Raw genomic sequence first — 27,535 nt, 5'->3', positions numbered from 1 at the left:
CTCAGCCTGGGCTCCCTTCAACATGTGATAATGAATTTGCTCTTTGACCTCCCAGAGGCCCTGATCCCCAGGGAGCTGGACAGGTGATGCTCTCTTCCCCATGTAGACAACAGTGGAAGGGCTACAGCTGTGGGGCCTTGGGTGCCTAGACAAGCCTCACATTTCAGTAGCTCGCAGTCTGCAGCTGCAAATGGGAGAGACCTGCCCCCTCCTGTGGCCTGTGGCGTCCAAGTTCCCCCTCTGCTTGGCCAAGGCCGTCGCTGTCACCCACTGGCTTCCTGTTGGGGCTTCCTTGGTCGCTCCCCACATTCGCGGCGCTTCCTTCCCTGAGTGAGGCACTTGGACCCGGGCTCTGCGCTGGCGGACGCGGACATGGTGCCCCTGCTGCTGCTGCCCCTGCTTTGGGGGGGTGAGTGGGCCGAGGGAGGAGGGGCGGCAAGGGTGGGGGAGGGGCTGGAGCTTCAGCGGAGCCTCTGTGTCCCCCAGGGTCCCTGCAGGAGGACCGGGGGTACCGGCTCCTAGTGCAGGAATCAGTGACGGTGCAGGCGTGCCTGGGTGTCTACGTGCCCTGCTCTTTTTCCTACCCTTGGAGTTCGTGGTACTTCTATGGAGAACCCTTCATCTATTGGTTCCGGGAAGGGGACGACATACACCGCAGTGATCCTGTGGCCACAGACAACCCAGGTAGACAAGTGAAGCCAGAGACCCGGGGCCGATTCCACCTCCTCCGGGACCACAGGGAAGAGAACTGCTCCCTGAACATCAGAGATGCCAGGATGAGCGACACAGGAGTCTACTTCTTCCAAGTGGAGAGAGGTGATAGGAAATACAGCTACAGAGATAAGAAGCTGAATTTGCAGGTGACAGGTATGGCAGGGGCCCAGGAGAGGACCCTGGGACGTGGAAACTCCCGTATTAGAACAGGAACAGGACACAGGACCACTCCCTGCTCCAGGTCTTGGGGTTTAGGGGTTCAGAAGAGACACAGGACCTGGGGTGAGCTGTGGCTCTGAAGCACTGGTCCCTCTCAGGGTCACATTCTGGGCCCCCACCCCCCTGGGGCCCAGGCATCTCCCTCTCTTCTCGTCAGCCCCAACAGAGAAACCTGACATCCATTTTCTGGAGGCTCTGGAGTCCGGCCGCCCCACAAACCTGATTTGCCACCTGTCACTAGTCTGTGATGGGGGAAGAGTTTTCTCATTCTCCTGGGCGGGGGATGCCCTTGATGCCATGGACCCAGAGACCCTCCACTCCTCGGTGCTCACCTTCACCCCGAGGCCCCAGGACCACGGCACCAACCTCACCTGTCGAGTGGAACTCCAAGGAGATCAAGTGACCATGGAGAGAACCATCCGACTCAACGTGTCATGTGAGTTTGGAGGGGGGCTGGGTCCCTGAGGGCAGTCGGCTGTGTGTGTGTGTGCGTGTGCGTGTGCGTGTGTGTGTGTGTGTGTGTGTGTGTAGAGGGCAGGGATAGAATGAGGGCCAGCTCACTCTTTTATGGATCTGCGCCTTGGGAGCCGAGGTGGGGAGAGGCCATGAGGACAGCCATGTCCCCTTCCTGGTTTCCTTCCTTGGGTGCTGGGTCAGTTTCCATCCCACTGCTCAGCTCTGAAGCAAGGCCACATCTTTCCATCCTAGATGCTCCGTGGAACCTCAGTATCAACCTCTGCTTCAGAAATGTCACAGGTAGGAAAGGACCTCTCTTCTCCGGGGCTGGGTCCAGCTCCTGGGACCACCTCCAAGCAGAGAGGGTGGGATTAGGGCTTGAATGCGTCACATATGGGAAGAGCAAGGATAAAAGTCACCACCCTCTCTCCCCCGCCTCCCAGGGGCTAGTCCACACACAGATTCAATACACATATACACACACATACACATACATATATACATGCACGTACACACGTACCCACAGCCACATCTCCACACAGACGCATACGGAAATGCACACACGCACATGCACCCACACACGCATGGACACACACATACAGGCCACACCCACACACGCACCACACACATACGCACTCACACACTCTGCTCAAAGCCCATTTCGCTTCACCATGGTTGTGCTCTGTGGTTTTCCTGCACAGAACCGCCTGCGTCCCATTTCCTGGTGCCTTCACTGAATCAGTTTCCCAAGGCTTGAGGCTCTCTGTGCTCTTTCCACCAAACAGCCCAGGCACGTCCCATTGAGACACTGAGCCTCCCCTGAAGATACGAGGCCCAGACACGTTGTGTCAACCTCCTTAGGGTGTGAGGGTCCAGCCTTGGATCCCACACCGAAGCAAGCTAGCTGGCCAGGGGAGGAGGGGGAGAGGCCAACTAGATCCTGGGAAGGCAGGAGGGATGAGACCTCAGCCTCCCCCAGCTCTCGCTGCACTTTCCCCCAAAGCCCTCAAGGCTCTACAAAACAGCTCATCCCTTCTCATCTCGGAGAGCCAGGCTCTGCAGCTGCTCTGTGTGGCTGACAGCAACCCCCCTGCACAGCTGAGCTGGTTCCGGACGTCCCCAGCCCTGAACGCCACCCGCATCTCCAGCACCAAGATCCTGGAGCTGCCAGGCTTAGGCGCTGCAGAAAGAGAATTCACCTGCCGAGCTCAGAACCCTCTGGGCTCCCAGAATACGTCTCTGAGCCTCTCGGTGGTCTGTGAGTGCGGGGACCCCTGGGGGCAGGACACCTGGGCCCAGGTGAGGGGAGGGGCACCGCTGACTTTCCTCCCTCTGTACAGACCCCCCGCAGCTGCTGGGACCCTCCTGCTCCCAGGAGGAGGAGGGTCTGCACTGCGACTGTTCCTCCCGAGCCCAGCCGGCCCCCTCCCTGCGCTGGCGGCTGGGGGAGGGGCTGCTGGAGGGGAATTTCAGCAACGCCTCCTTCAAGGTCACCTCCAGCTCGGCTGGGCCCTGGGTCAACAGCTCCCTGAGCCTCCGCGAGGGGCTCAGCTCTGGCCTCAGACTCAGCTGCGAGGCCCAGAACGTCCACGGGGCCCAGAGCGCCACTGTCCTGCTGCTGCCAGGTCAGGGGGCCTGTTGAGGGCAGAGGCTTAGGGGGAAAGGAGTTAAGGTCCTAGAAGATGATGCTTGGAGGGAGAGGGGCTGGGGCCTGGACAGAAGGTGGTTGCTAGGACAGGGTGCCCCATCTCAGACCTGAAGGGGTTCTCCAGCAAGTTCTGCAAGGAGGTGGGAAGGCAAGAGACTGAATCTTAGGAGTGAGCTCATCTCACAGCCCTCTCCTCTGCAGGGAAACCGGCATCCCTGACCGGAGTGGTTCGTGGGGCCCTTGCAGGTGCCGGTGCCATGGCCCTGCTGTCACTGTGTTTGTGTGTTATCTTCTTTTGCATGTAAGCCTGTGTTCTTGGGGAGGTGTACAGGGGTGTGTGTGTGGTAGGCAGTCCAGAGAACGGTCATTTAACCCCAGAAAGGCAGAGCTGAGTAGACTAGATCCAGAGGGGGTCTTTTTTTTTTTTTTGCGGGGTTGGGGGGGAATAGGTAACAGCCTTCGTGAGATAGAATTCCCATACGTTTAAGGTGTACAATTTATTGGCTTTCAGTCTATTCAGAGTTGTGTGTCCATCACCATGATTTTGATAGAACTTTTTCATTAGCCCATTAAATGAAACCAAAAGGAAACGCACACCCCTTGTCGTCCCATCTGATCCGTGCCCTGCCCTAGACAACCACGAATCTGAGTCCCTCTAGAGTTGTCTATTCCGGACATTGTGGAATCATAAAATATGTGGTCCCTTGTGACTGACTCCTTTTGCTTAGCACGATGATTTCAAGGTTCGTGCACGTTGTGGCATGTGTCCGTACTTTGTTCCTTTTTATTTCCAAATAATGTTCCCTGGTATGAATGGAGCACGTTTCTACCCATCCGCTCATCCACTGATGGACATTTGGGTTGTTTCCACTTTTTGGCTATCATTTGCCAATAATAATAACATTCACGTACAAGTTTTCATGTGTAAGCGGGGTCTTTAGGGATGGAAATTCAGTCTTGGCCAAGGTCCTGGTCATCCAGGAGGATGAAGCACTCACTTGCCCGTCAGGAAGGCCTCCGAGTCCAGTTCCAGGGTCCGGATGCCTGAGTTGTCTTACCAGGGAGTGGGGGCAGCCTGCTTGCCTTTGCCCGAGCCGGCCTTCTGCAGTTTCTTCTCTTCTCTTCCACTGGTTTCTTCTCCTAGAGTGAAAGCCCGCAGAAAGCAGGCAGCCAGGAGACCAGAGGGTGTGGATGGTGAAGACCCCGTCATGGGTACCATCGCCTGGGTGAGTGATGTGGGCGTCTTCTCCTGCAGTGGGAGCCCTGGGCGTATCCACTGGCTGGGTCCAGACTGAGTTCCTCAGTATTTCCTGCTCCTCCCTGGCCCCCCGGGCGGACTCCTGGGCATTGACTCCCCTTCTGTTCTTCCCCTTCATCCCCCAGACGCAATGGCCCTCTGCTGACCACTGAGCCAACCTCACCTCTTTGCCAGATACAGCCTTCCAGAACCATCTCCCCCAAACCAGTACTTTCCAGCCCTTCTGGAGTTTCAAAGCTGTTGTTTGCTACCATTGCTTAGAGAATCGAGTCCTAATCCTTGGTCTGATATACGAAGTCCTTCCTGAGGTCTCCCCTGATGGCCGCTCCAGCCACTGGTCCTGCCCTGGGGTCCAGCTACACTGGCCTTCTCACTGTCTCCATAGCAATCTATCAGCTGATGACTCAGAGCCTTTGAATGTACAGTTCCTTCTACCTGCAATGCCCTTCCTTCCTCATTTCGACCAGACCACCTCGCCTCCTCCTTCTAGCTCCAATATCAACATCTCTTACTCTGGGAAACCTTTGTCCTCTCCCTCCCTGTCAATGCCCATCCCTCCCTTCTCTATATCCCCAGAGCTCTGTGTCCACCCCTGTACTGAGGGTCACATCACACAACATCACTATATTTACCTGTCTCCACCCTCTCATCGTATTTGTAAAGTCCTTGAGAGGGCGGGGGTTGTAATTTTCTCTCACTGTCCCTGTCCAGCATGACCCCCCTTCTCTTTTTTAAAATTGGGTTCGCGTTGCCCTAAGTGGAGTTATCCAAAATACTTTGCTCGTGACCGAGCTATTATCACTGGAACATGCAGTGTTCGCTTTGTTTTTCATAATATGATAAGCAAATGTAAACCTCCCGTCCAACCTAAGACTTCAAACATTGATGATGACTTTTATCTACCCATGTTGCTCCCTGATCCATCCTCAGTAACCACTGCTCTGAATCTCTTTTTTTTTAAATTTATTTATTTAATTTATTTATTATTTTTGGCCGCGTTGGGTCTTCGTTGATGCACGCGGGCTTTCTCTAGTTGTGGCGAGCGGGGGCTACTCTTCGTTGCGCTGCGCGGGCTTCTCATTGCAGTGGCTTCTCTTGTTGCTGAGAACGGGCTCTGGGTGCGCGGGCTTCAGTAGTTGTGGCACACGGGCTTAGTTGCTCCGCGGCATGTGGGATCTTCCCGGACCAGAGCTCGAACCCGTGTCCCCTGCATTGGCAGGCAGTTCTTAACCACTGCGCCACCAGGGTAGCCCTGCTCTGAATCTTTTGTTGCTGGTGTTATCACATATATGTTTACCCAAAATGTACACTGTTTAGTTTAATGGCTTCTGAACCTACAAAGGGCTTCACGTTCCGCATACTCTTCTTGGACTCGCTTTGTAGATGCAACATTAGGTCACAAAGAGTCATTCCTATTTTTACATAAAGTTGCAGTTCTCCATTGTATAATAATTCATTTTATTATTATGTCTATTATCTAAGCTTGTATTGATGGACATTTGAGTTGTTTCCAGGTGTTGCTCTTACGAACATTCTTATTCGTGTCTCACTGTGTTCACATGTGAGAGTTTTTCTTTAGCATTACTTAAGAATTTAATTACTAGGTCATAGTGCATGTAAAGTTCATATTTACAAGATCATGACAAATGGTTTTCCAAAGCAACTGCATTCATTTATACTCCCATCGGTGCTTATCAGATTCTGTTGATCTACAATCTCTCCAACACGTGGTTTTCTCAATTTTTTTTTTTTTTGTCATCTCACCATCTCACTATGGTGTTGGTTTGCATTTCCTTGGTTACCAATGAAAACAAAAGTCTCTCTATGTCTTCAGTGGCATATGAACATGTTCTCTATAAAATGCCAGGTCCCATCTATGGCCCATTCCCCTACTGGATGTTGGACTTTTTCTTATTAAATTTGTTGGAGTTCTTTATACATTTTTATACTGTTTTTTTTTTCTTTCTGGTTATATACATGGTAAATATCTTCTCCCAGTGAGTAGCTTATCTTCACTTTTTTTAAAGGTGACCTCTGATTATGGTAAGTTCTGAATTGCAATATAACCATATTTACCAGTCTTCTCTTTTCTATTGAGTGCCTTTTGGGTCTCATTTAAGAAACTCTTCCCCATCTTAAGATTAGAAGGATATTCAAGTATAGTTTCTATGAAAAGTTTTGTTTTCCTGTTGACATTTAAACACTTCATCTACCGGGAGTTGAGGTTTGTGTGTGGTGTGCAGTGTTGATCTATATATGTCCTTTCTTCATTTATAGAATAGTCCTTCGCTCCCTCCCCTACTGATCTGCCATACATCAAAATTCCATACGTGGGCGGGCCTCTATCTGTGGCCTCTTCTATTCCAATCGTCAATTTTATAGTCCCTGAGTCAGAACTGTGTCTACAGTCAACAGCATCTATAAACTCAAACATAAGTCCTGGTATCTAACAGAGCAAAACCTTCTCCTGAATCTTTTTCAGAAGTTGTCTTGCCTATCCTTGGCCCTTTGTTGTTCTATTTAAATGTTAGAGTCAGTTTGTCAAGTTCCAAAAAAAGTACTCCTGTTGGAGTTTTGACTGGAATTACATTGAACCCATAGATCAATTCAGGAGGAGTGTACTTGTTTTTGAATTTAAGTCTTCTAACCCACGAAAAACGGATATCTCTATTCATTTAAGTCTTTTAAAAAATGTTTTCAAGAAAGAGAGACAATTCCTTCACACAGGTCTTGGTCATCTTTTTCTATTTTTCTTCCTAAATACTAGTTATTGTTACTATTGTAAATGCTATCTTTTTTATTTTATTTTATTATTTATTTATTTTTTTAAACATCTTTATTGGGGTATAATTGCTTTACAATGGTGTTAGTTTCTGCTTTATAACAAAGTGAATCAGTTATACATATACATATGTTCCCATATCTCTTCCCTCTTATTTTATTTTTTTATATTTGGCCGTGCTGGGTCTTCGGTTTCTCTGCGAGGGCTTTCTCTAGTTGCGGCACGCGGGGGCCACTCTTCATCGCGGTGCGCGGGGCTCTCACTGTCGCGGCCTCTCCTGTTGCGGAGCACAGGCTCCAGACACGCAGGCTCAGTAGTTGTGGCTCACGGGCCTAGTTGCTCCGTGGCATGTGGGATCCTCCCAGACCAGGGCTCGAACCCGTGTCCCCTGCATCGGCAGGCGGGTTCTCAACCACTGCGCCACCAGATAAAACCCCTGGCAGGAGTTCTTTAGACCCAACCAGGTTGTCAATTACTTGCCGCGCAGTCTTAATTTGGATGTTTGGTGGTCGTCTGCGTGGATCTTTTCAAGTCCGAAGAGATAGAGCAATAGGAGAATGAGAAAGACTGAGGGGGAAAAGCCTTGGCCTCAGTGCGCTTCTTCACGGCCAGAGAACTGGTCCCTGGCAGACCCTGCAGGCGACGTCAGCTGCCCCTTAACGGACTACTTGAATCTACGTGGCTCAGGGTAAGTCCCAGCCACCCTTCAGAGGGGAGCCATAGCCCAGTAGGCGGATCGAGATTATGGCCTTGGAGGCCCCGCATTGGGTGCCAGGAAAGATGTTGCAGGAAAGAGAGTGGGGTGCGAGAGGATGGTCACATCCCAAGTCATGTCTGCGTCCCTGGGATGGCCGCCCAGTGTGGGTTCTTGGCTTTGCGCAGGCAAGGATTCAAGAGCAAGACAAAGCGAAAGAAGGTTTATTCAGGGAGATACACACTCCATAGAGTGTGGGCCATCTTGGAAGGCAAGAGGCCGATGCTATCTTTTTTAAAGTGCATTTTCTGATTGCTCATTGCTGGTATGCAGAATGAAAAAAAAAGTTTTTTCAAAACATATGAGGTGGTTTTTGTAATTAAAAAAAAATCACAGGGGCTTCCCTGGTGGCGCAGTGGTTGAGAATCTGCCTGCCGATGCAGGGGACACGGGTTCGAGCCCTGGTCTGGGAAGATCCCACATGCCGCGGAGAAACTGGGCCCGTGAGCCACAACCACTGAGCCTGCGCGTCTGGAGCCTGTGCTCCGCGACAAGAGAGGCCGCGACAGTGAGAGGCCCGCGCACAGTGATGAAGAGTGGCCCCCGCTCGCCGCAACTAGAGAAAGCCCTCGCACAGAAACGAAGACCCAACATAGCCAAAAATAAATTAATTAATTAATTTAAAAAAATCACAAATTGGTCTTGGGTGCCATTTAGAATCGTGTTGCATTGGTAGCTGGAAAATTCTTAGATCTTATCCATAAGCCTGCTGAACCATTCCTTTTCAGAGATAAAGATACCATCTGAAAAATTTGTAATATTCTTGTTTTTAACGGTCGTGGCTTGCTGAATCAAAGCAGCTGAGTTTGAATCAAAGCAGCTGAGTTTGATGCACATGTAATGTCGTTTCCTTCAAGAATCAGCTGGTCCTTTCGGGCTTCAGGTACTGAAGAAGAAACGCCTAGCCTCCTGCAACCCCTGCGGGTGTATTTTTCTTCTGAGAGGTTTCAGATTTCAACAAATGACTCACTCCCCTGAATAAATGGTGGGGAAGTGAGCGCACCAAGACTGCCTCGTGTGGTAATGGAAGTCCGTGTGACACTTCAGATTGTGGGCAGGTTGTTTGTACAGTAGTCAATTTCTTTTCATTTCCCCACCATTTGTCCACACAGAGCTGCTCCTTTTACTTTTTTTTTTTTTTTTTTTTTGCGGTACGCGGGCCTCTCACCGTTGTGGCCTCTCCCGTTGCGGAGCGCAGGCTCAGCGGCCATGGCTCACGGGCCCAGCCGCTCCGCGGCATGTGGGATCTTCCCGGACCGGGGCACGAACCCGTGTCCCCTGCATCGGCAGGCGGACTCTCAACCACTGCGCCACCAGGGAAGCCCTCTTTCACTATGTTTTTAAGCTGGATACTTAGCTTATTAATATATAGCACATTTCTTTCATTATAAAAGTATTTTTGGATAAATTTCTCTCAGAATATGACTTTAATTTCATTCCACACATTTTGAAATGTGTTAATATCATTCAGTTCTAAATATTGCTAAAACCCTATTGTGATTTCTTTTTGGAATCTTAAATTATTGGGGATTTAAAAAAAACCCCAAATGTATGGGGATTTTAAAACGTCTTTCCATCCTTAAATTCTAAATACATTGAGTTTTTTCTCAGAGTGCATGGTTTTCATGATACCTATTTTTTAAATTTGTTGAGACTTGATCTGTGGCCTGGTATGTGATGAATGTTCGTAAATATTTCCTATATGCTTCAGAAAAAAAAATATTTCCTATTTCATAAATTCCAGGTAAGATCAGTAGGCCAGTGTGTTAACTGTATTGTTCAAATACAAATCTTTCCTAATAGGTCTTCCTGACCTGTCAATATTTGAAATCTTATGTTATGATAGTTTACTTGTCAATTTTTCCCTGGAGTTCTAGCAAATGTATTTCTTATAATTGATGTATTTTTAAATTAAAACTGTATATTTTAGAAGTATTGTATCTTAGTGAATTGAACATTTTATCACATTTAATCACATGTAGTGATTGTCTTTGTGCCTACTGATACTTTTTGTTTTAAAGTCTATTTGGTTAGATCTTAAAACAGATACACCAATTTGTCATTGGTCAGTTAGAAAGGATAATATTTCTCCATCCTTTCCTCTCCCCACCCCCTTCCAACATTTTACTTATGCTTTGGCAGTGATTCTTTTAAATAGTATATAACCAGGTTTTAAAAACTCCAATTTCACATCCCCTGTTGAGTTCACTCTTTTTGGATTTATTGTGGTTATTGATACATGTGGATTTCTTTGTACCATTTTACCTTTCCCTTCTGTTTGGTTCCCTTTTTTTTCAATATTTCATTTTCTCCTTTCTTATTTAAACATTTAATATCTCTGTCTTACACCTAACAGAAAGAACTCGAGTGCTTTCATATCTATTGGTTTCCGCTCTGTCCACCTTCTACTGTAATGTTGGTTCTTTTTCTAGATCTCCAGTTTTCATTCTGGGTAATTATGAACACACTTAACATTTTTCCGTTCTCTGGTCTTCTTAAAAAAATATATACAGGTACACATTTTACTGAGGTGTTTGAGCACCTTTGTATCCTATATTTCTTTCGTGTGGCTTCTTAGTTTTGTTATTTTTATTTGAATTCTTTTTATTTGAATTCTTCCTCCCAACATGTTCTCATTTGGGTTTTCCTGTATTAAGACTTGTGTCTGAAAATATTTTTATGCCCCTACAGTTGAATGTCATTTGGCAGGATATTGATTCCAGGATCAAGGTGATTTCGCTTCAATGCTTTGAACACTTTATTCATTGTTTCTTGTACCCAGTATCGCTGTTAGAAATCTTAGGGCTCGCACATTGGTAGGTAATCCACTCATTCTCCCTGGAAAGGTTTATACGTTTCTCCTTGGTTTTGATATTTTTAAGAATACTCTATTTGGATGTTGGCTTTTCCTTGTCTTTTTTCTTGTGTCTGTGGGGTCCTTTGAGCTGAAGTGGTTCATTTTTTCTTTAATTCTGGCAATTTTATCTCCACTATTTTTGTCCAAATATTTCTTCTTCTTTTAATTTCCTTTTTATCTCATTTGGGGACTGTTGGGATTTCCCTGGCGGTCCAGTGGTTAAGACTCCATGCTTCCAATGCAGGGGTGGAGGGTTGGATCCCTGGTTGGGGAACTAAGATCCCACATGCCGTGTGGCGTGGCCAAAAAAAAAAAGCATATCATTTGGGGACTATTATAATCTGAGCTGAGATCTTCTATTTCTGTCCTCTATCTATTGTAACTTTTCTTTTCTTTTTTTAAAAAATATTTATTTATTTTGGCTGTGCCAGGCTCTAGTTGCAGCATGCATGCGGGATCTAGTTCCCCGAAGAGGGACTGAACCCTGGCCCCCTGAATTGGGAGTGCGGGGTCTTACCTACTGGACCACCAGGGAAGTCCCAACTATTCTTTTCATATGTTGTGTGCTTCATCCTTCCCTACTTCCTTCTAGGGGAGACGTCAAAGGCCCTTCCAGCTCACTGACGTGTCTTCAATTCTATTCATTCTATTCTTCATTCCGCCATTGGGTTCTTCCTATTCTATTTTTCAGACATAATATTTCCACTTTTTACAGAACTGCATACACATTTCCTTTTCACATAATTTACGTGATTACATGACTTCTTGTTTTACATTTTATGTGCATAATTTCTGATGTATATAATTTCCTTTTTTTCCTCGCAGTTTGGAGATATATTTGACATACAGCACTGTATAAGTTTAAGGTGTACAGAATAATGATTTGACTTACATATATCATGAAATGATTAGCACAGTACGTTTAGCAAACATCCATCATCTCATATAGATAGAAAATTTTTTCCTTGTGATGAGAACTCAGGATTTACTCACTTAATAACTTTCGTATGTAACATAGAGCAGTGTTAATTATAATTATCCTGTTGTACATTTCTAGTACTTATGTATCTTATAACTGGAAGTTTGTACCTTTTGACCACCGTCATCTAATTCCCCCTCCCCCAGTCTCCCGCCTCTGATCACCACAAATCGGATCTCTTTTTCTATGAGTTTTCTTGTTTGCTCATTATTGAAGTATGATTGACCTACAACACTATGTTGGTTCCTGTTACACAACACAGTGATTCGCTATTTCTGTATGTTTCAAAATGATCACCATGATGTCTAGTTACGATATGTCACCATACAAAGATATTGCAGAGTTATTGACTGATGTACCTAATTTCTTATTCTCACTTTCACGATGGTAATATCATCACTCACTTCTCTTAGTGCATTTAGCGTGCTTAGTTTAAACGCTTGATCGAAGTGTTCTAATACTTGTGCTTTGGAGGTACAGGAAGTTCCCAGGTTCCGTTGGCTTGTTTTCCTTCCGGGACATTTACACTCCACGGGTGTCCAGTCCTGTGAGCTGGGAGGGCATATTCCCCTGGGGATGTTAGTTACTCAGTCTGGAGTATTGATTGGGTGAAGGTGAAAGGCAGATGATAGTCTGTGTCGGCTCAAAGGAGCAACGGGGACCAGCCCCAGGGTGGAGCTCCCCCAGGCACCAAAACCACTGCCCATCATTCCCACTTCCTGTCCCCCCAAGAAAGCAGCTTAAGTCGCCCCTTTGCCTTCTGACCCTCAGAGAGAAGGAGCTTTGGGCAGGGACTCTTCGTGGATTTTGATCCACTGGACTCTGGAGTTTGGAAAGGAGAAAATGATGACAAGAATCGCAGAGGCCAGTGAGGCTCCATCTCTGCTCTCCGTCTCTTCACTCCAGGGAAGCTACGGTGCTGATGCAGCACTTACCTCTGGCCACCTGCATATCACCGTCCTGTCCAACGCTGTCTGAATTCTGCAGGCAATGATTGTCCCAAGGCAAGAGTAGAAGAGAGAAAGGAGCAGAATTCAAGCACACTTGAGGGGAAACATCCTCTTATCAACAAGGCAGATTCCCCAGCCCTGGGCTGCAGCACATCGCCTCCCCGACCCCATTTGTTCACATTAGCCTTTACTTCCCCCTAGGGACTTCAGTGTGATCAATTGATTATCAAGCAATCGACTAATTGATTTATAAAATTTTGTCATCCTGTAGTTCTATCTGTAGTTCTTCTTTGCTGGATCTTGGTGAATAGAGCCAGTGGCATGTGTGAATTCACTATCTTGACAGAACTGTGACAGAGAGCTTTGTTTTCCCCATTATTTTACTCTCAACCTTTCTGTAACTTTCATACTGTGGGCAGAATAGTAAAGCGATGAGCTTCATAGTCCCTGGAGTTCAACTTCCTGTGTTCAAGTCCTCGATCCAACCACTTCCAAGCTGTGTGACCTTGGACAAGTTAGTTAACCTCTCTGTTTCTTTATTTTCTCTTCTGGAAATAAGACTGTGGATATGGCGGTAACTGTTTCATTGGGTTGTTACAAGAAATGCTTAGAAATGTGCCTAGGTCATGGGGAAATTGCTTACAACTGTTACCTAATGTTACTATTCCCCCCTCTAATAAGGAACTGCATGAAGGCAGGTATTTTGGGCTGTTTCAGTTCCTCTTATGTCCTCATTTGCAAGAATGGCACCTAACTCATAGCCAGCACTCGGCAAAGAGGTATTGAATGAAAGAATGCACATATCACTTTCTCCTGTTTATTCATCTGAGCTGCATGTTGCCTTATGATGACCAATTTAATCCCTTCTTAATACATGGTAAGGCTATTATTAATGGACGCACATCCTTATTTCTCCCTCTTTGGCTGCAGTAGCGTCAATACACCTAGCTGCTTTGTCATTTCATTTTACCTTGCTCATGTCTAATATGGGCAGCTCTGTCTGGATATTCTGTTTTTTTGCTGAGGTCATAAAACCATTTGTTCCTAACCTGGAACTCGTTTTTTTTTTTTTCTTTCTGAGCTACTTTTGAAGGTTAATGTTGCTTTCAACACTCTCTTCTATAGCATGATGATGTAGGGGTGTGGGCAGACTTGAGAGAGAAAAGGGAATGGCTTCCCAGTGTCTGGGTACCATCTTTGCTGGGAGACTTGGGTCCTGCCTTATTTTCATTTCTGTTTTATGGAGCCCAGGCCCAGGATCCGGAATTGCCATCTCTTTTTAAAAATTATTTATTTATTTATTTATGGCTGTGTTGGGTCTTCGTTGCTGCGTGCAGGCTTTCTCTAGTTGTGGAGAGCAGGGGCTACTCTTCATTGCAGTGTGTGGGCTTCTCATTGCAGTGGCTTCTCTTGTTGCAGAGCACAGGCTCTAGGCATGCAGGCTTCAGTAGTTGTGGCACGTGGGCTCAGTAGTTACGGCACCCGGGCTCAGTAGTTGTGTTTCGCAGGCTCTAGAGCGCAGGCTCAGTACTTGTGGCACAGGGGCTTAGTTGCTCCATGGCATGTGGGATCTCCCTGGACCAGGGCTTGAACCCATGTCCCTTGTATTGGCAGGTGGATTCTTAACCACTGCACCACCAGGGAAACCAGAATTGCCATCTCTTTTCTGGTTTCTGCATAAGCTATCTCACGGTACACCACGAAGTTAGAAATTTGCTTTGTTTCCTTGTCTCTAATCCAGTGCTTCTAGCAGACTAAGCTGCCTGAGGTCAGGGTCCATGTCTGTTTTCTCACACAGTCCACCTGGCCTCTCGCCCAGGACTTGGCACGGGAGACACTGTCAGTAACACAGCAGACCTGGGTTTGAGTCCTGGCTCTGCCATTTACTATATGAGTGACCTTGGGCAAGTTACTTTACCTCTCCCCACCTCAGTTTTCCTACCTGTAAAATGGGGATAATGAGAGTATCATTCATACTGGGGCTTTCTGTGAAGGTTAAATATGATTCGTAAGCCCTTGATATGGCCTAATCAGTCTTAGTATTACAAAACTGTAAATGAATGAGTGAATATTTGAGTTCATAGGAAACACGTGTGGAATGAGAAGATGAATGAATAAATGTCCCTTCAGGCCGACTTTCCCTTGGAGGGGAAAGTGCCTGCCTTACTCCTTCTCTGACTCCCTTTTCTCCCCTTTACTCAGGGTTCCAGGCAAAAGCCCTGGCCAGACGGCCCCCCAGACCAGACGTCGTCCCCTGCAGAGGATGCCCCGCCTTCAGGGGAGCAGCAGGAGCTCCGTTACGCCTCCCTCAGCTTTCGCGGGATGAAGTCTCGCGAGCCTTTGGACCAGGAGGCCACCAGCACCACCGAGTACTCAGAGATCAACACAAGCTAATGAGGACTCGCCCAGAGCTTGGTCCTGGCTGGAGCAATCACAGCCTCTGTGGGGAAAAGGAGAAGTCAGGGACTAGTTGGTGAAGCCTTTGTGGCAGTATTAGCATTAACTACTGTATGAGTGTCCCCAGGTAGAGCAGAAGGAAGACAGGTGATAGGATTAGAGACTTGGGCTCAATCAAATGCTGGTTCCAGCACTTCCTGAGGCATCGTTAGCAAGCAATTCACTTTATCTCTGTGTCTCAGTTTTCCGTCTGTAAATCAGAGATCATGTGTCTTACCTCAAAGCTGTGTGAGAATTAAAGAGAGAACACATAAAAATCAACCAACAGAGGTCCCGTCATGTGGCGTGCGCTTAGTGTCTGCTGGTTTCTCTTCCTTGAAGAGAAAGGTCCTCCTGGCAAGTTCTCCTGAGGCTGGGGGTGACTAGTGTTGACCTGCAAAAAATAGACGGCCAGACATTTCTCCAGCAAACATGGGTTTATCCGGCATTAGCTGAGCATGGCAACTTGGGGTCTGCAACCGTTATGAGCCATGTACAAGTTCTGACACAGCAAGGGAAGGAGACCGCTTTTATAGAGGGGCAAAGGAAGTTGGGGGCTAGAGCAAACAGAGTCCCTGGCTTTTCATTGGCAGAGTCCTTGCCAGGAAAGAAGAGCCGTCTTTCTTCTTCCTGTTGGGCTCTACTCATCACAGGCCGTGAGAGGTCTCCCTCTGGTCTCCTGACTCTATTAAACTGAGGCTTCGTTTTATTCATTTTTTACACCAGGCACAGAGGACAGGGTGGCAACTTGTTGATGTCATTCTCCTTCCCAGAACTCTTCAAAGCCTCCCCAGGGAAAGATCAGCCCCTCAGCCTGACATTCGGTTCATAATCTTTATCTCCTTGCCTCACTTTTTTTTTCTTTTCTTTTTGCGGTACGCGGGCCTCTCACTGTTGTGGCCTCTACCGTTGAGGAGCACAGGCTCCGGACACGCAGGCTCAGCAGCCATGACTCACAGGCCCAGCCGCTCCGCGGCATGTGGGATCTTCCCGGACCGGGGCACGAACCCGTGTCCCCTGCATCGGCAGGTGGACCACTGCGCCGCGAGGGAAGCCCCTTGCCTCACTTTTATCTGTCAATTCTTGCAGCACATTTCCATCTCCTGACCTCCAGTCCCTTCCCTATCTCATTTATGGACCCTAAAGGGATCTTCCCAACAGCCAGAGGGCTGACCCTTCCTCTCCTGCACAAACCTGTTTGTGGCTTCCTGGTCTTAGTACATTGCAAGCATCTGTCCCAGCATTTAAAGTCCTTCACGGGGACTTCCCTGGTAGCACAGTGGTTAAGAATCCACCCACCAATGCAGGGGACACAGGTTCGATCCCTGGTCTTGGAAGATCCCACATGCTGCGGAGCAACTAAGCCTGTGCGCCACAACTACTTAGCCTGTGCTCTAGAGCCCAAGAGCCACAACTACTGAGCCCGCATGCCACAACTACTGAAGCCTGTGCGCCTAGAGCCTGTGCTCTGCAACAAGAGAAGCCACCACAATGAGAAGCCCGCTCACCACAACAAAGAGTAGACCCCGCTCGTCGCAACTAGAGAAAGCCCGCGTGCAGCAACGAAGACCCAACGCAGCCAAATAAATTAAATAAAATAAATAAATTTATATATAAAAAAGACCAATTACGTTCCAAAGAAGAGCAGTTTGACTGACTTATCAAGTAGCAACAAGGAGAGCAGAAGAAAGCAAATACTGTCTTGAAATATAATTTTATAACCTATACTCTGTAAAGATAATTCAAAAATGAGGAAGCAGTACAATTTAGAACAAATACATGAGAGGTTCTCTACCGGTAGAATAACCATAGAAGATAGTTTAAAAATTCCTGACAGTAGGGATTTCCCCAGAGGTCCAGTGGTTAAGACTCTGCCTGCCAATGCAGGGGGCATGGGTTCAATCCCTGGTCAGGGAACTAAGATCCCACATGCTGTGGGGTGCGACCAAAAACTTAAAAAGATTTCCTGACAATAACAACAGCTAAGTCCAAAGCTGGGGGTGGGGGGAGGTAAGTGGACTTTACATTTCCTAATATCTGCAGATTATCCAGGAGGAGATAGAGGTTTTCATTTACTTTAGTAGGTTAATTATGCATGCAGGAATTTTATGGTAATGACGACAAGAATAGAATCAGAATGTATGACTTACAAACTAGAAGTCTTTAAAAGTATCCTATAAAAACGTAGTAAATCAAAAGAAGACAAGAATGGAGAGATAAAATAATGTGAAATTGGTGGCACATATAGAAGATAAAATGTAACGTGGGGTACCTACATTGACTATACTGGATAAATGCTTCTTTTAAAAACAGAGAGTCAGCTTGGATTCTTATTCCAAGTATATGCTCTTTACAATATATGCATCTAAATTATAAGGATAGAGAAGGTCAAATGTAAAAGCAGACAAAATTAGATACTATGACAACATTAATTAAAAAAGAAAGCCTTCCGAAGCCCCTCCGACTTAGGTGCCCTGCTGGCCTGAGGCTCAGGACCTTGTGTCTGTGGACTGGGGTCCTTGACGGAGTTGGGGTTTTCCTGAACTCAGTGACCAGCTATGATCCAGAACCATGGACAGCGTCAACCGTTCAGCTAGGACCTCCCCGGGGTCTGGCAGGGTGGTTGGAGTGCCCCCTGGGGGCAGATCCCTGACCTGTCTCAATTGCAGAGGAAAGAGGGCTGGAGGAATGGGAGTGGTGACATTCTGTCCCTCAGGACAGAGGTGCTCATCAGGGGACAGCCAACTCCTCAGTCTCCCCTGAAAACCTCCTCATCCTAGGGAAGAGGGGACTTAGCTTCAGAGACACAATGCATTTCTCACAGTTCTTTGCCCCTCGGGGCTGACTCTACCCTCACCCCCTGCAGAAAATCTTCCCTGTGTCAGATTCCTCCTCTTTCTCCCCTCACTTTCCAGTAGGTTGCTAGTTTGTTCTTGTTTTCAATCTCTTTCTCATACTGTCATGGAAATCTGGATGACGGAGAACGTGGTTTATGATCATTTTCTAAGCCTGGTGCTCTGCCACGTCCTGATTCAGCTCAAATAAAGGAATCAGAAGTCTGGTTTAGCTGATGGGTCACAGAAATAAATTCTAAGTTTTCCTTATTCTCCATGAACGGTAAATTTTCAGATTGGGGAAAGGATCTTGTGGCCTCAGTGGAACACAGCATGGAGAGAGTTATCATGAAGTGCAGAGGAAGCCAGGCAAGGTCTGGAAAAAGTAGTAGTGTGGTAAGGAGAGGAAGCTTTGATAGATACCATAAAGAGGGCAGACTTTCTGAGGCTGGAGGGCTTGTACAGAAGTTAGAACTCATTCTGCAGGTGTGAGTGCAGGGCTCATGGGAAACCTGGGAATGGACTGAGAGCCACATGCAAATCCAGTGGCTTTCTGAACTGAAATTGACACCAGAAACCTGCACATCACGCCCAGTTCTGGGTCTGGACCCAGCACCCCAGTTCTGTTTCAGCCTCTGACCAGAAGGAGCCCCTTGCAGATGAGTTTGAGGTCAGCCATCCCTTGTTGAAGCTTCTTGTGTGATCAGGCCTGGGCTAAGAGCCAGGATTGAGAAGATTCTGTTTCAGGTAGGTCCTGTGCCCCCCACACTTCCCTGCTCTGAGAGAATTTGAGGAGAGCAGCGAGAGACCACAGTCCATCCATTTTCTGAAGGGGATGGAGATGGACACTTGGGGGAGGCAACATGAGTGGAGAGTTGGATGGAAGGAACCACCTTGACAGGTTATCATCAGACCTGGGATGAGAAGAGCTCAGCCTTTACTTCCCTGGTCATCACTGGGGAGAAGGGGAGCTCCTGAAAGAGGGAGGAGTGGGGGCAGTCCAGTCCAGAAAGAGTCTCTGGATGACTGCTGCTTCTGAAGCTGCCCTTGATCTCCAGATAGAAGGAACTGATCTGGTGGTGTCAGTCATCCCAGACTTGCCCCATCCAAGTCCAAGCTGCTGCCACTTCCCTGGCTGTGAGTGTGCAGGGTAAGTGGTCTGCAACACGTGACTCTATGCAGGGTCCTTGGTCTCCACTTTGGGGTACAACTTGGAGAAGCACAAAGGGTAGGAGCTGCAGGTATAAGGATTGGGGACACTGTGTAGGACAAAGTGCTTCTTCATGCTCTGACCTTCTCTCACCCTGAAATTTCTAGGTTTACTCTAAAAGAGTCTACATCTTCTGATTTATGGAAGGGGCCAACATAGACCACGACCCTCCTATGCCCACAAACAGACCAGGTCAAAAGCTGCAAGGGACGATCAAGGACCTTGGGCCTTTTCCATCTCTTTGAGAACCTCCTCCTATGACTGCTCTGTGAGCAACAGAGATGCCAGGATGGGGGCAAGCAGGACACTGGGAGATGGCGTGAGGTTCATCCCAGTGTCATACTTTTCTGAGCTCCTGTTCTCTCTATCCCGCGCCAGTGTTGACCCAGACACCTGACATCTATATCCTGGGGACCCTGGAATCTGGGCACAAGAGAATCCTGACGGGGTAGGGCACCCAACAACTGGCAAGGGGTGTCTCTGAGTCACCCTCCCCCCAACACACATCTTATGGTCGTGAAGATGCAGAAGCTCTGCGTCCTTGCACCTTCCCCACCACAAAATGCTCAGGTGGACTCAGATCCACTTCATGGCTGCTGGTTCTGGGAAGGAGACATCCTCACCTAGATGGGAGGAATCAGGGAGGCTTCTGGGAGGCCCCTGGAGGATGTGAGCCAGAAGATGGGAAAGGAGGGCACTCCTGACAAGGGACCAGCCCAGCAAAGCTCGGAGGTGGGACCGAGGACACCAAGTCTCCCCAGGGGTCAGGCAGGAAGTTTCTGAGCCTCACACCTATCTGGGCTGGCAGGGAGGCAACCCTGCAACCCAGAGCCCCCTGGTGGCCAAACTTTAATACGAACAACCAAGTCGGACACCATTACCAAATACTCACAACAGTGCTTCCCTAGGAGGCTTTGATTCCATTTTCAGTGGAGGAAATGGAAGACCAGAGAGGTTAAGTCACTGACCCAGGCTCACCCAGCTTTGCCTCTAGACTCTGAGGTCTGGGGAGCTCACCCAGCGGCTCCCCACCCATCACACAGAGATTGGGGGTAAGGACTAAATCCACTGTCTTGAGGAGCCCTAGGCAGCCCTGGGTGTAAGCCCCTAGTTGGGGCTCCAGCGACGTGACCTCAGGCTAGTTGGCCTCAGGCTGTAACAGGGAAGAGTCAATCCTGACTACGTGTGGGATCTGTTTCTTTTACTTTAACCTTTGCTTTCCGCCCCTTTTGTTCACTGAAAGGATACTATCTATACATAATGGCTTGCCTCGGGGAACCCTGCCCCTCTGCCTGAATGTTAAACCAAAGTGCCTTTGTTCAGGGAAACATCCGGACCCTGTCCACCTGAGAATGGCTGCAAGAAAGAAGAAATTAACACATCCCCTCCCCGAGGCTGGCCATTCCAGGGGTTATTTGCAAAACGTATGGCCTTTTTACTTTACTTCCTCATCTTCTCGCCCTCTCTGTGCTGTAAAAGAAACTGGCAACCAAACCCCGAATAAAGTCGTATTCCTTGCCTCAACACTTCCTCTCCGATTTATTGGCCTGTGGTGCGGGGAGCAGAGCGAGCTTGGCCTCGGTAACAAGGCTACAGCCAATGAGATCGAGCTGGGGATGAAATGAGACGGCCTGCCCTGTACACAGCGCTCACACAGAAGCATCACGATTGCCGTAACTGACGTGCCCATCACGTTACATGGTTTTGCTTATCCCACTGCAGGCAAACATGAAACATGAGGCACACAGTAGGCGCTCAAGAAGGGTCAGGACTATCTGAGCACGCTCAGAGCCCCACAGAGGTACAGGCAAGCGGCCCCCTAATTCCCACTCGCTCAGGAATGCAAAGTTGTACAGTTCTCTCCTCTCTGAGGCCCAGGGGTCCCCCAGACACCCAGGAGTCCTCCGCAGCCCCAGGAGCCCAGAGCCCCAGCTTCTGCAGGACCACAGGTAAGGGGTTCCGACCCCTTCCCAACCTTACACCGAAGCCCGGGCTAAGGTAACTCGGGTTCCTTCACAGTGTCATTTACAGGCGGCCCCGCACTCCCACGTCGTCGGATCCCAGCGGAGAACTGGAGTCTCTAGAAGCCGGGGATGGGCTCCGAAGTCGGGGGTCCGGACGGCTGTGGCTCCCGCGGCGACCCCTCCTCGTCCAGCCCCCGGCGGCCCTTGCCGATGGCCAGGCGGGGCCGGCCGCGGTTCAGGCCTTCCAGGAGGGCGCAGGCCTGGCAGAGCGCGCGGCTGGCCAGCGCCCCGCAGCGGGAGCAGGCGCCGGGGGGCGGGGGCCGCGCGGCCGGGGCCAGCGCCAGGCGCTCGGCCGAGTGCACGAGGTCCAGCACCGCCGACGGCCGCGCCGCCTCCAGCAGCTTGAGCAGGTCGCGCGCGTGGCCGCGGAAGGCCTCGGGCGCGTACACGCACTCCTCGGAGAAGTAGTCCAGGCGGCGGAAGTGCGCGTACAGCACCACCTCCTTCTGCGAGGCCAGCTGCAGCGGGCGGCAGCGCGGCAGGGCGCCCCCCTCGCCCGGAGAGCCCAGGCCCCCGCCGCGCGCCAGCCGGCCCGCGTCGCCCCGCAGGAAGTTCATGAGCACCGTCTCCGCCATGTCGTCGGCGTTGTGTCCTGGGGGAGAGACGCGAGCCGGTGAGGAGGGGGCGCGGGGGCCGGCGGGTCCGCGGGAGGAGACCCCGCGGTACCGTGGGGCGGCCGGGGGAGGCTGCGGGTGAACCCCGCGAGAAAGGAGAGGGGAACACACCAGGCTCCCGTGGAGCAACTTGGGATGCCCTCATTTGCCCCCCTCTTATTGCAAACCAGGCTCTGTGCTCGGTGCCCTTTCAGGTAGTGAGTAACACTGCTTTACGCTACAGATACAATTTCAGTCTAGTGAAGTGTACTTCAGACCGCACAGACATCAAAATGGCATTTGATGGAGATGCTCAAGTGGGCTGTTGACACAAGTGCCTCTGGGAATGCAGATTATGGTATTTAGAAGGACCAGGGAGAAAGTAAGTGCATAGTTACACAACAGTCACCATAAATTTGAAGCTGAATCTCTGCTTATTCTGCAACTTGTCATCTTATACTTGAGTCTATAGTAAAACACCGGCCTTAGGGCTTCTCAAGTCGGCCATACTTTCCCTCCTCAGGGCCTTTGCATAAGCTGTTTCCTCTTCTCAGAACCTCTCCCACCCCCGTTTTGTCCTTCACCTAGTTACCCACTCGGCTTCAGGTCTCCGCTCACTCAGGAAACACTTCCTTAATCCCCATGTTTCTCCCTTCACTAGGTCCTCCTGTGTCACTTTCCTTAGTGGCACAGGAAATAATTATAATCAGGTTATAATTACATATGTGAGAAACGGACAGGAGCAGAGACTGTCTTGTGCATCATCATAACGGCAAACATTTATATGTTTACCGTTTCTCAGTGTCTTGTCTAAGTGCGTCATACGTAATTCCCATAATTCATCTAATTCCCAGTAACTCAAGGTCCTAGATAGTATTAATATCCCCGTTATATAAAAGAGGAAACCAAGGTTAGGTAGTTTGTTCTAGGCTATATAGCTTGCATCTGGCACACAATAAATGGTCAGCAGTTATTTGTTTAAGTCATGATTGGTACAGAGAAAGTGTTATCAAAGAGGAGAAGCGAATAGAGAAAAGGACACAGTTGCGTTCAGACTAGATGCTTCTGATGGGAGATGCCCCTTCATACCCCTCCTTTTGTGACAAGGGACACAATGTCATAAAAAAATAAGCGCAGAGAACCACAGCCCTAGCCCCTAGAGAGTACCCTACCACCCCTCTATTTGCCAGCGTGTGTGTACAAAGATGATGGCAGTGACTCCAAAGCTTACCATGCCCAACCTAAGGACACGCACACACTATGAACCTTCAGTGTGCATGCACAGCCCCTCCTCCTTTTTTAGCGTCTCCAATTAGGATATACGCAGTCTCCTTTACGACCTCTGGGGCATCCGCCTCAGTGGGCTTACAACGTCCGCCCCTCGCCCGCGCATGCGCCCGTTCCTCCCACCGCGCCCCTCTGTGCCGCGCCTGCGCTCACCCGTCACGACGTGCGTGGCTCCCACGCGGCGCGCCCCTTCCTCTAGCGCCCGGCGTCGCAGCACCCCGCAGAAGGTGCAACAGGAGCGGCTGCGGCCGGAGCCGGCCGTGCTGCGGGCCACGGCGTCCATCGTCCAGCCCCCGAAGAGCTCTGCGTAGGCCACGACGGTGAGCGGGAGCTCCCAGCGTGCTGCTTGCCGCCGCACGGCCGCCAGCGCCGCGTCCCGGTAGCCGCCGATGCCCTCGTCCACGGCCACGAGGTGCAGCGAGATGCCCAGGCGCGGGGCCAGCTCGCGCAGCACGTGCGCCAGCACAGTGGAGTCCTTGCCGCCCGAGGCGCCCACGGCCACCACGGCGCCGGGCGGCAGCAGGCGGCCCGCGACCACCGTGTGCAGCACCTCGGCCTCGAAGGCGGCGCAGAAGCAGGTGGTGCACAGCGCCTGGCCCGAGCGCGGACGGCGGAGGGCGGCTCGCGCCTTGTGGCAGGAGGCGCACCGCGGGGCGGGCATCGCGGGGTCCTGGCGAGACGGGAGGGTCGGCTTCTCCTGGATGGGTGGAGAGGGGAGGCGGGTTACACGTGGATTCCGGATTAAGGGGTCGTTGCCTCCCGGCAGGCTGCCTAAATAATGCCCAGAGTAAGCCCATTGTCTGGAACAGTCTTCCCCCAGCGCTGTGCAGGCCTGGCACCTTCAAGTCTCAGTTTAAGCTTTCATTCATTTGTTCAACAAATATCCACTCAGTGCCTCCAAAGTGCCCAACATTGGTTAGGCACTGGGGACACAGCAGGGAGTAAAACAGGAAGGGTTGCAGGCACTAAGTTCTAGTGGAGGAGCCGACCCAAAATAGTTTTCAGATATAAATAGGTTACTCTCTGAGCTGAGACCAGAAGGAAGAGAAGGAGTTAGGCATTAGATCAAGGTGGTAAGAATTTTCCGGATAGAGTTAATACCAAATGCAAAGGACCTGAAAGGGCAGGTCCTGTCTGTGTTCTTTTGGGTGGAAGGTGTGTTGGTGGTTCAAGACTGGAGAGGGTCGGGGGCTTGGAGATTGGCAGGGTGAGGAGCTTGGACTTTATTCTGAGTGAAACAGGAACCGTTGGATGGTTTTAAGCTGTATAGTCACAGGATCTAATTTCTATTTTAACAGGATCCCTTGGGCTGCGTGTGAATAGAGGGGTGGAGAGTGGCAAGGACAGACGTGGGCAGACCGGTGAGGAGGCTCCTTCAGTGATCCAGGTAAGTGGCAGTGGTAGCTCGGAGCAGAGTGGAGACAGTGGCATTGGAGAGAAGTGGTCAGATTTTGGATCGCTTCCGGAGACGGAGTAGATGGGACTCTGCCAAGTCTTGGGGGATGGCAGTGGATGAAACAGACGACTCATGACAACTCCAACTTTTGTTTTGACTTGAGCACTTGTAAGGGTAGTGGGGACCATTTAATAAAGAGGTGGTGGGGGTTAGGGAAGACTGGGGAAATACTGTAAGAGGAGTAAGTTTATGGCAAAGAATCTGGAATTTTTTTTGGGCATGGCAAGATTTGAGGTCCTTTGCTCTGCAAGTCTTACCAGAACTCTGGCCTGGGTCTGGCGCCTCCTCTGGGCTTCCACGGCCGTCGGACCCTCACCGAAGGCCAGCCCTGACCACTCTAAAGTTGTAATCAGGACAGAAGAGGGTGCGCTCGTACCGCACGCAGCTTGGGCGGTGGGAACAAGGAGTCAGACCCGGCCGGCAGAGTCCAAAGCGGGTCAGCAGGGACACCAGAGGCTTAGGGCACTCCCGCGTGGAGGGCCGGCGGTAGACCGGCTTTGGGGGGATCACGGAGGGGAGTGCCATCTCCCGAGGGATGCCTACCGAATGCGTGGGAGAGAAATATGGAGACCATCAACTCCTCCACAGCAGCACGACCAAGGGCCGAGATCGACCCGCCGCGGGAGGAGGCACTCACCTGAGTAGAGCCCGCGCCGGACGGTCCAGGCTCAGAGAAAACGCGGAAGCAGGTAAGATAACTACGACTCCCAGAAAGCTTTGGGTCAACCCGCGAATGACTCCCAGGTGCCCGTGCGGCGGTTCGGCCTGGAGCGCTTACGGCTCTCGGACAAGCTGGGCCTACAACTCCCGGCGATCCTCGCGGTGGTGTCTTTCGTTCCCGCCTACGGTTCCCAGAGTGCTCCATGCCAGTGCGGTTCGATTTCCGAGTGCGCCTGCGCAGGAGCTGGTGAGGCGTGTGATTTGGGTGCTGAGCTGCGCTGCGCGCTGTGGTTTATTCCACAGATGTATGTTTTTTAGATTTTCTGCTCTTGTGGGAGCATGGTAGAGTTTGTGGTGGGGGTGGAGAGGCGTCAGGGCGGGGTACGAAGGGGATAGGGGTGCGAAAGGGAGAGGTAGCGAGGGCGGTGGACCGGTTCCAAGGATCGGGGATACAGTTTGGGTTCTTGCGCGCGCCCCCACTGACGTGAGAGCGGGTGTGCGCCCCGGCCGAGGACCGCCGTCGTGCGGGCTGGGGGCGTTATGCTTGCGCGGAGCCGAAAAGTAGTGGTTTGCGGTTCTCCACGCGGGTTCGGGGCATAAAGGCGGTGAGCAGACATGCGCGCACCTGGGTCAGGAGCCAGTGCTCACGCCTCCTGCCTGGTGGAGTTGAAGGCAGAGCTCGGGATGGAGGGCAGGTGAGACCCGTAAGACGGAGGGTTCCCCGGGGAACAAGTCCCCCCAAACCAAAAAACGGAGCACCTTCCCAAGAGTCTACCGGAGCCCTGATCCCCAGGTCCAAGCCCTCAGCCCCCTAATTGCCGCCTCTCCTGCATGTTATATTCTGAGATCCTTTTGTCTCTACTCCTGTGAAGCTCTTGAGAGAGTAGTGATGGGGGACATTTGGGTGTCTGGACCTATTGGTTGAAGCCTGGTCATCGGGTTCACTCATTGTTCATCATTTCCTGAGGCTTTCTGTGTGCCAGGTCCTATTCTCTGGGACACAGGTGTCCCAGGCCTGGTTGGGGAGATAAGGATGGCACAGTTTGATGTGGAGGTTCCAGATGTCAGGGGCTGCAGGAGCCCAGAGATCACAGGTGCTGCTAACCAGGGCATGGGGGCTGGGGGCACTTAATAAGGAGTTAGCACGTGCCAGACACCGGTGCTCTGCACTTCCCTTGCACCATCTCAAGTTCCTCGTCTGTAAAATGGGGGTGATAATCATAGTACCTGTCTCACAGAGTGTGTGTGAAAATAAATGAGTTAACAGCAAAGTGTTTATTGACCAAGCCATAAACTTTTATAATATTCGTCCATTAAAGTCTCATAACCAGGCATGGCTGCCTTTTCCGGGGGGGCTAGGCCTAAGTTTTCTTTTAAAGCAAGCCGTGAGTTGGGAATTTCAAAATCTCAGGCAACCTACAGATAAGCTAAGGCAGTTCTCAGTTGGGTGTGAGTTTATCCCCAAGAGAACATTTGGCAATGTCTGGAGACATTTTTGATTGTCACGACGAGGGTGCAAGGGGAAGGGTGTGACTGGTATCAGGCAGGCAGAGGCCAGGGATGCTGGTAAGCATACTCTGCACAGGATGGCCTCCCACAGCGAAGAATCACCCGGGCCCCGAATAGCAGTCGTGCCAAGGCTGAGGGGCCCTGGCTTAAGTGGCATTCTGCTGTGCCTGGTTTTCTATCCCCAAATTAGTATACATTCAGGTGTTGCCGTGTTGGTTTTAGTCCCTCGCTATGAAAGTTTCTTTATTTAAGTATTTAAGCGGATCTCCACACCACTCACATATTGAGTGAGAAGTTAGTTTAAAAAAAAAAAAAGGTTCGTCTTAAACTGGGCTTCAGTGAAAAAAAAGAGGATGTGAAAGCCAGCCTGCCTGCGTCACTCCGTGTGCCACTTGCTTAGTTGTGTGACCTTGAGTAGGTGTCTTAACTTTTCTGGGCTGCCTCTGTTCAGGGGATAATAAGAGCAGCTGTTGGAGGAACTAGATGATTTCATATATGTAAAGCATTGAAGACAGGGCTTGGTGTTTAGCAAGAGCTGTGAAAAGAGTGGAGGGCGGTGTTCTGGTTCCTTATGTCACTCCCCTGGGGCAGCAGTTGTAACATGTTAACTTAGTTTCTGAGGGGAGAGACTGAGTTGGTGTCGAGGGCTTCTGGAGAGGGTGGATGACTGTCTGCAACTGCTTGTCAATTAGAGGGTGAAGATTGAGTCTCTCAGCCTGGTGTTTGTGACCTGGCCCCTGATGACTTTGCAGCCTCATCTCTCACCCCTGCACCTCTGGCAGGTCCCCACCTTTGCTGGAGAAATAACTTTTTCTGCCAGGTGTTTGCACATGCTCCCTCCCCTTCCTGAAGACCTTCAACCCTCACTCCTTCTCCCCTGCCTTGGGTTAACAAGCCACCTCTGGGCTC

General features: G+C 50.1%; 2 protein-coding genes across 5 annotated transcripts; one reads left to right on the top strand and one right to left on the bottom strand.

The window, feature by feature from the left end:
- The first annotated feature begins 298 nt into the window (after positions 1–298).
- On the top strand, positions 299–15,335 carry SIGLEC5 (sialic acid binding Ig like lectin 5). 2 transcript variants are annotated; one of them, XM_033845574.2, is made up of 9 exons: positions 300–409; positions 487–867; positions 1,091–1,369; positions 1,642–1,689; positions 2,393–2,647; positions 2,730–3,014; positions 3,239–3,338; positions 4,182–4,263; positions 14,820–15,335. In XM_033845574.2, the coding sequence occupies exons 1-9, from the start codon at positions 373–375 to the stop codon at positions 15,009–15,011; spliced, it is 1,659 nt and encodes a 552-aa protein (XP_033701465.1). In that variant the 5' UTR covers positions 300–372; the 3' UTR covers positions 15,012–15,335. The 2 variants fall into 2 exon arrangements, with proteins under 2 accessions (XP_073652744.1, XP_033701465.1); XM_073796643.1 differs by lacking the exon at positions 2,730–3,014 and having other exon boundaries at positions 299–409.
- A 1,306-nt stretch (positions 15,336–16,641) lies between these two features.
- Positions 16,642–25,174, bottom strand: LOC117309160 (cytoplasmic tRNA 2-thiolation protein 1). 3 transcript variants are annotated; one of them, XM_073796667.1, is made up of 4 exons: positions 25,095–25,109; positions 24,715–24,996; positions 23,155–23,698; positions 16,642–21,713 (listed from the first exon to the last, which is right to left on the bottom strand). In XM_073796667.1, exons 3-4 carry the CDS (start codon positions 23,660–23,662, stop codon positions 21,178–21,180), a joined length of 1,044 nt encoding a protein of 347 aa, XP_073652768.1. In that variant the 5' UTR covers positions 23,663–23,698; positions 24,715–24,996; positions 25,095–25,109; the 3' UTR covers positions 16,642–21,177. The 3 variants fall into 3 exon arrangements, with proteins under 3 accessions (XP_073652768.1, XP_073652769.1, XP_033701505.1); XM_073796668.1 differs by lacking the exon at positions 24,715–24,996 and having other exon boundaries at positions 25,095–25,174; XM_033845614.2 differs by lacking the exon at positions 25,095–25,109 and having other exon boundaries at positions 24,715–25,075.
- Positions 25,175–27,535: the final 2,361 nt, after the last annotated feature.

This window comes from Tursiops truncatus, chromosome 19, assembly GCF_011762595.2.
Source record: "Tursiops truncatus isolate mTurTru1 chromosome 19, mTurTru1.mat.Y, whole genome shotgun sequence".
Classification (NCBI taxonomy): domain Eukaryota; kingdom Metazoa; phylum Chordata; class Mammalia; order Artiodactyla; family Delphinidae; genus Tursiops; species Tursiops truncatus.
This window is presented reverse-complemented; position numbering and strand designations above follow the sequence as displayed.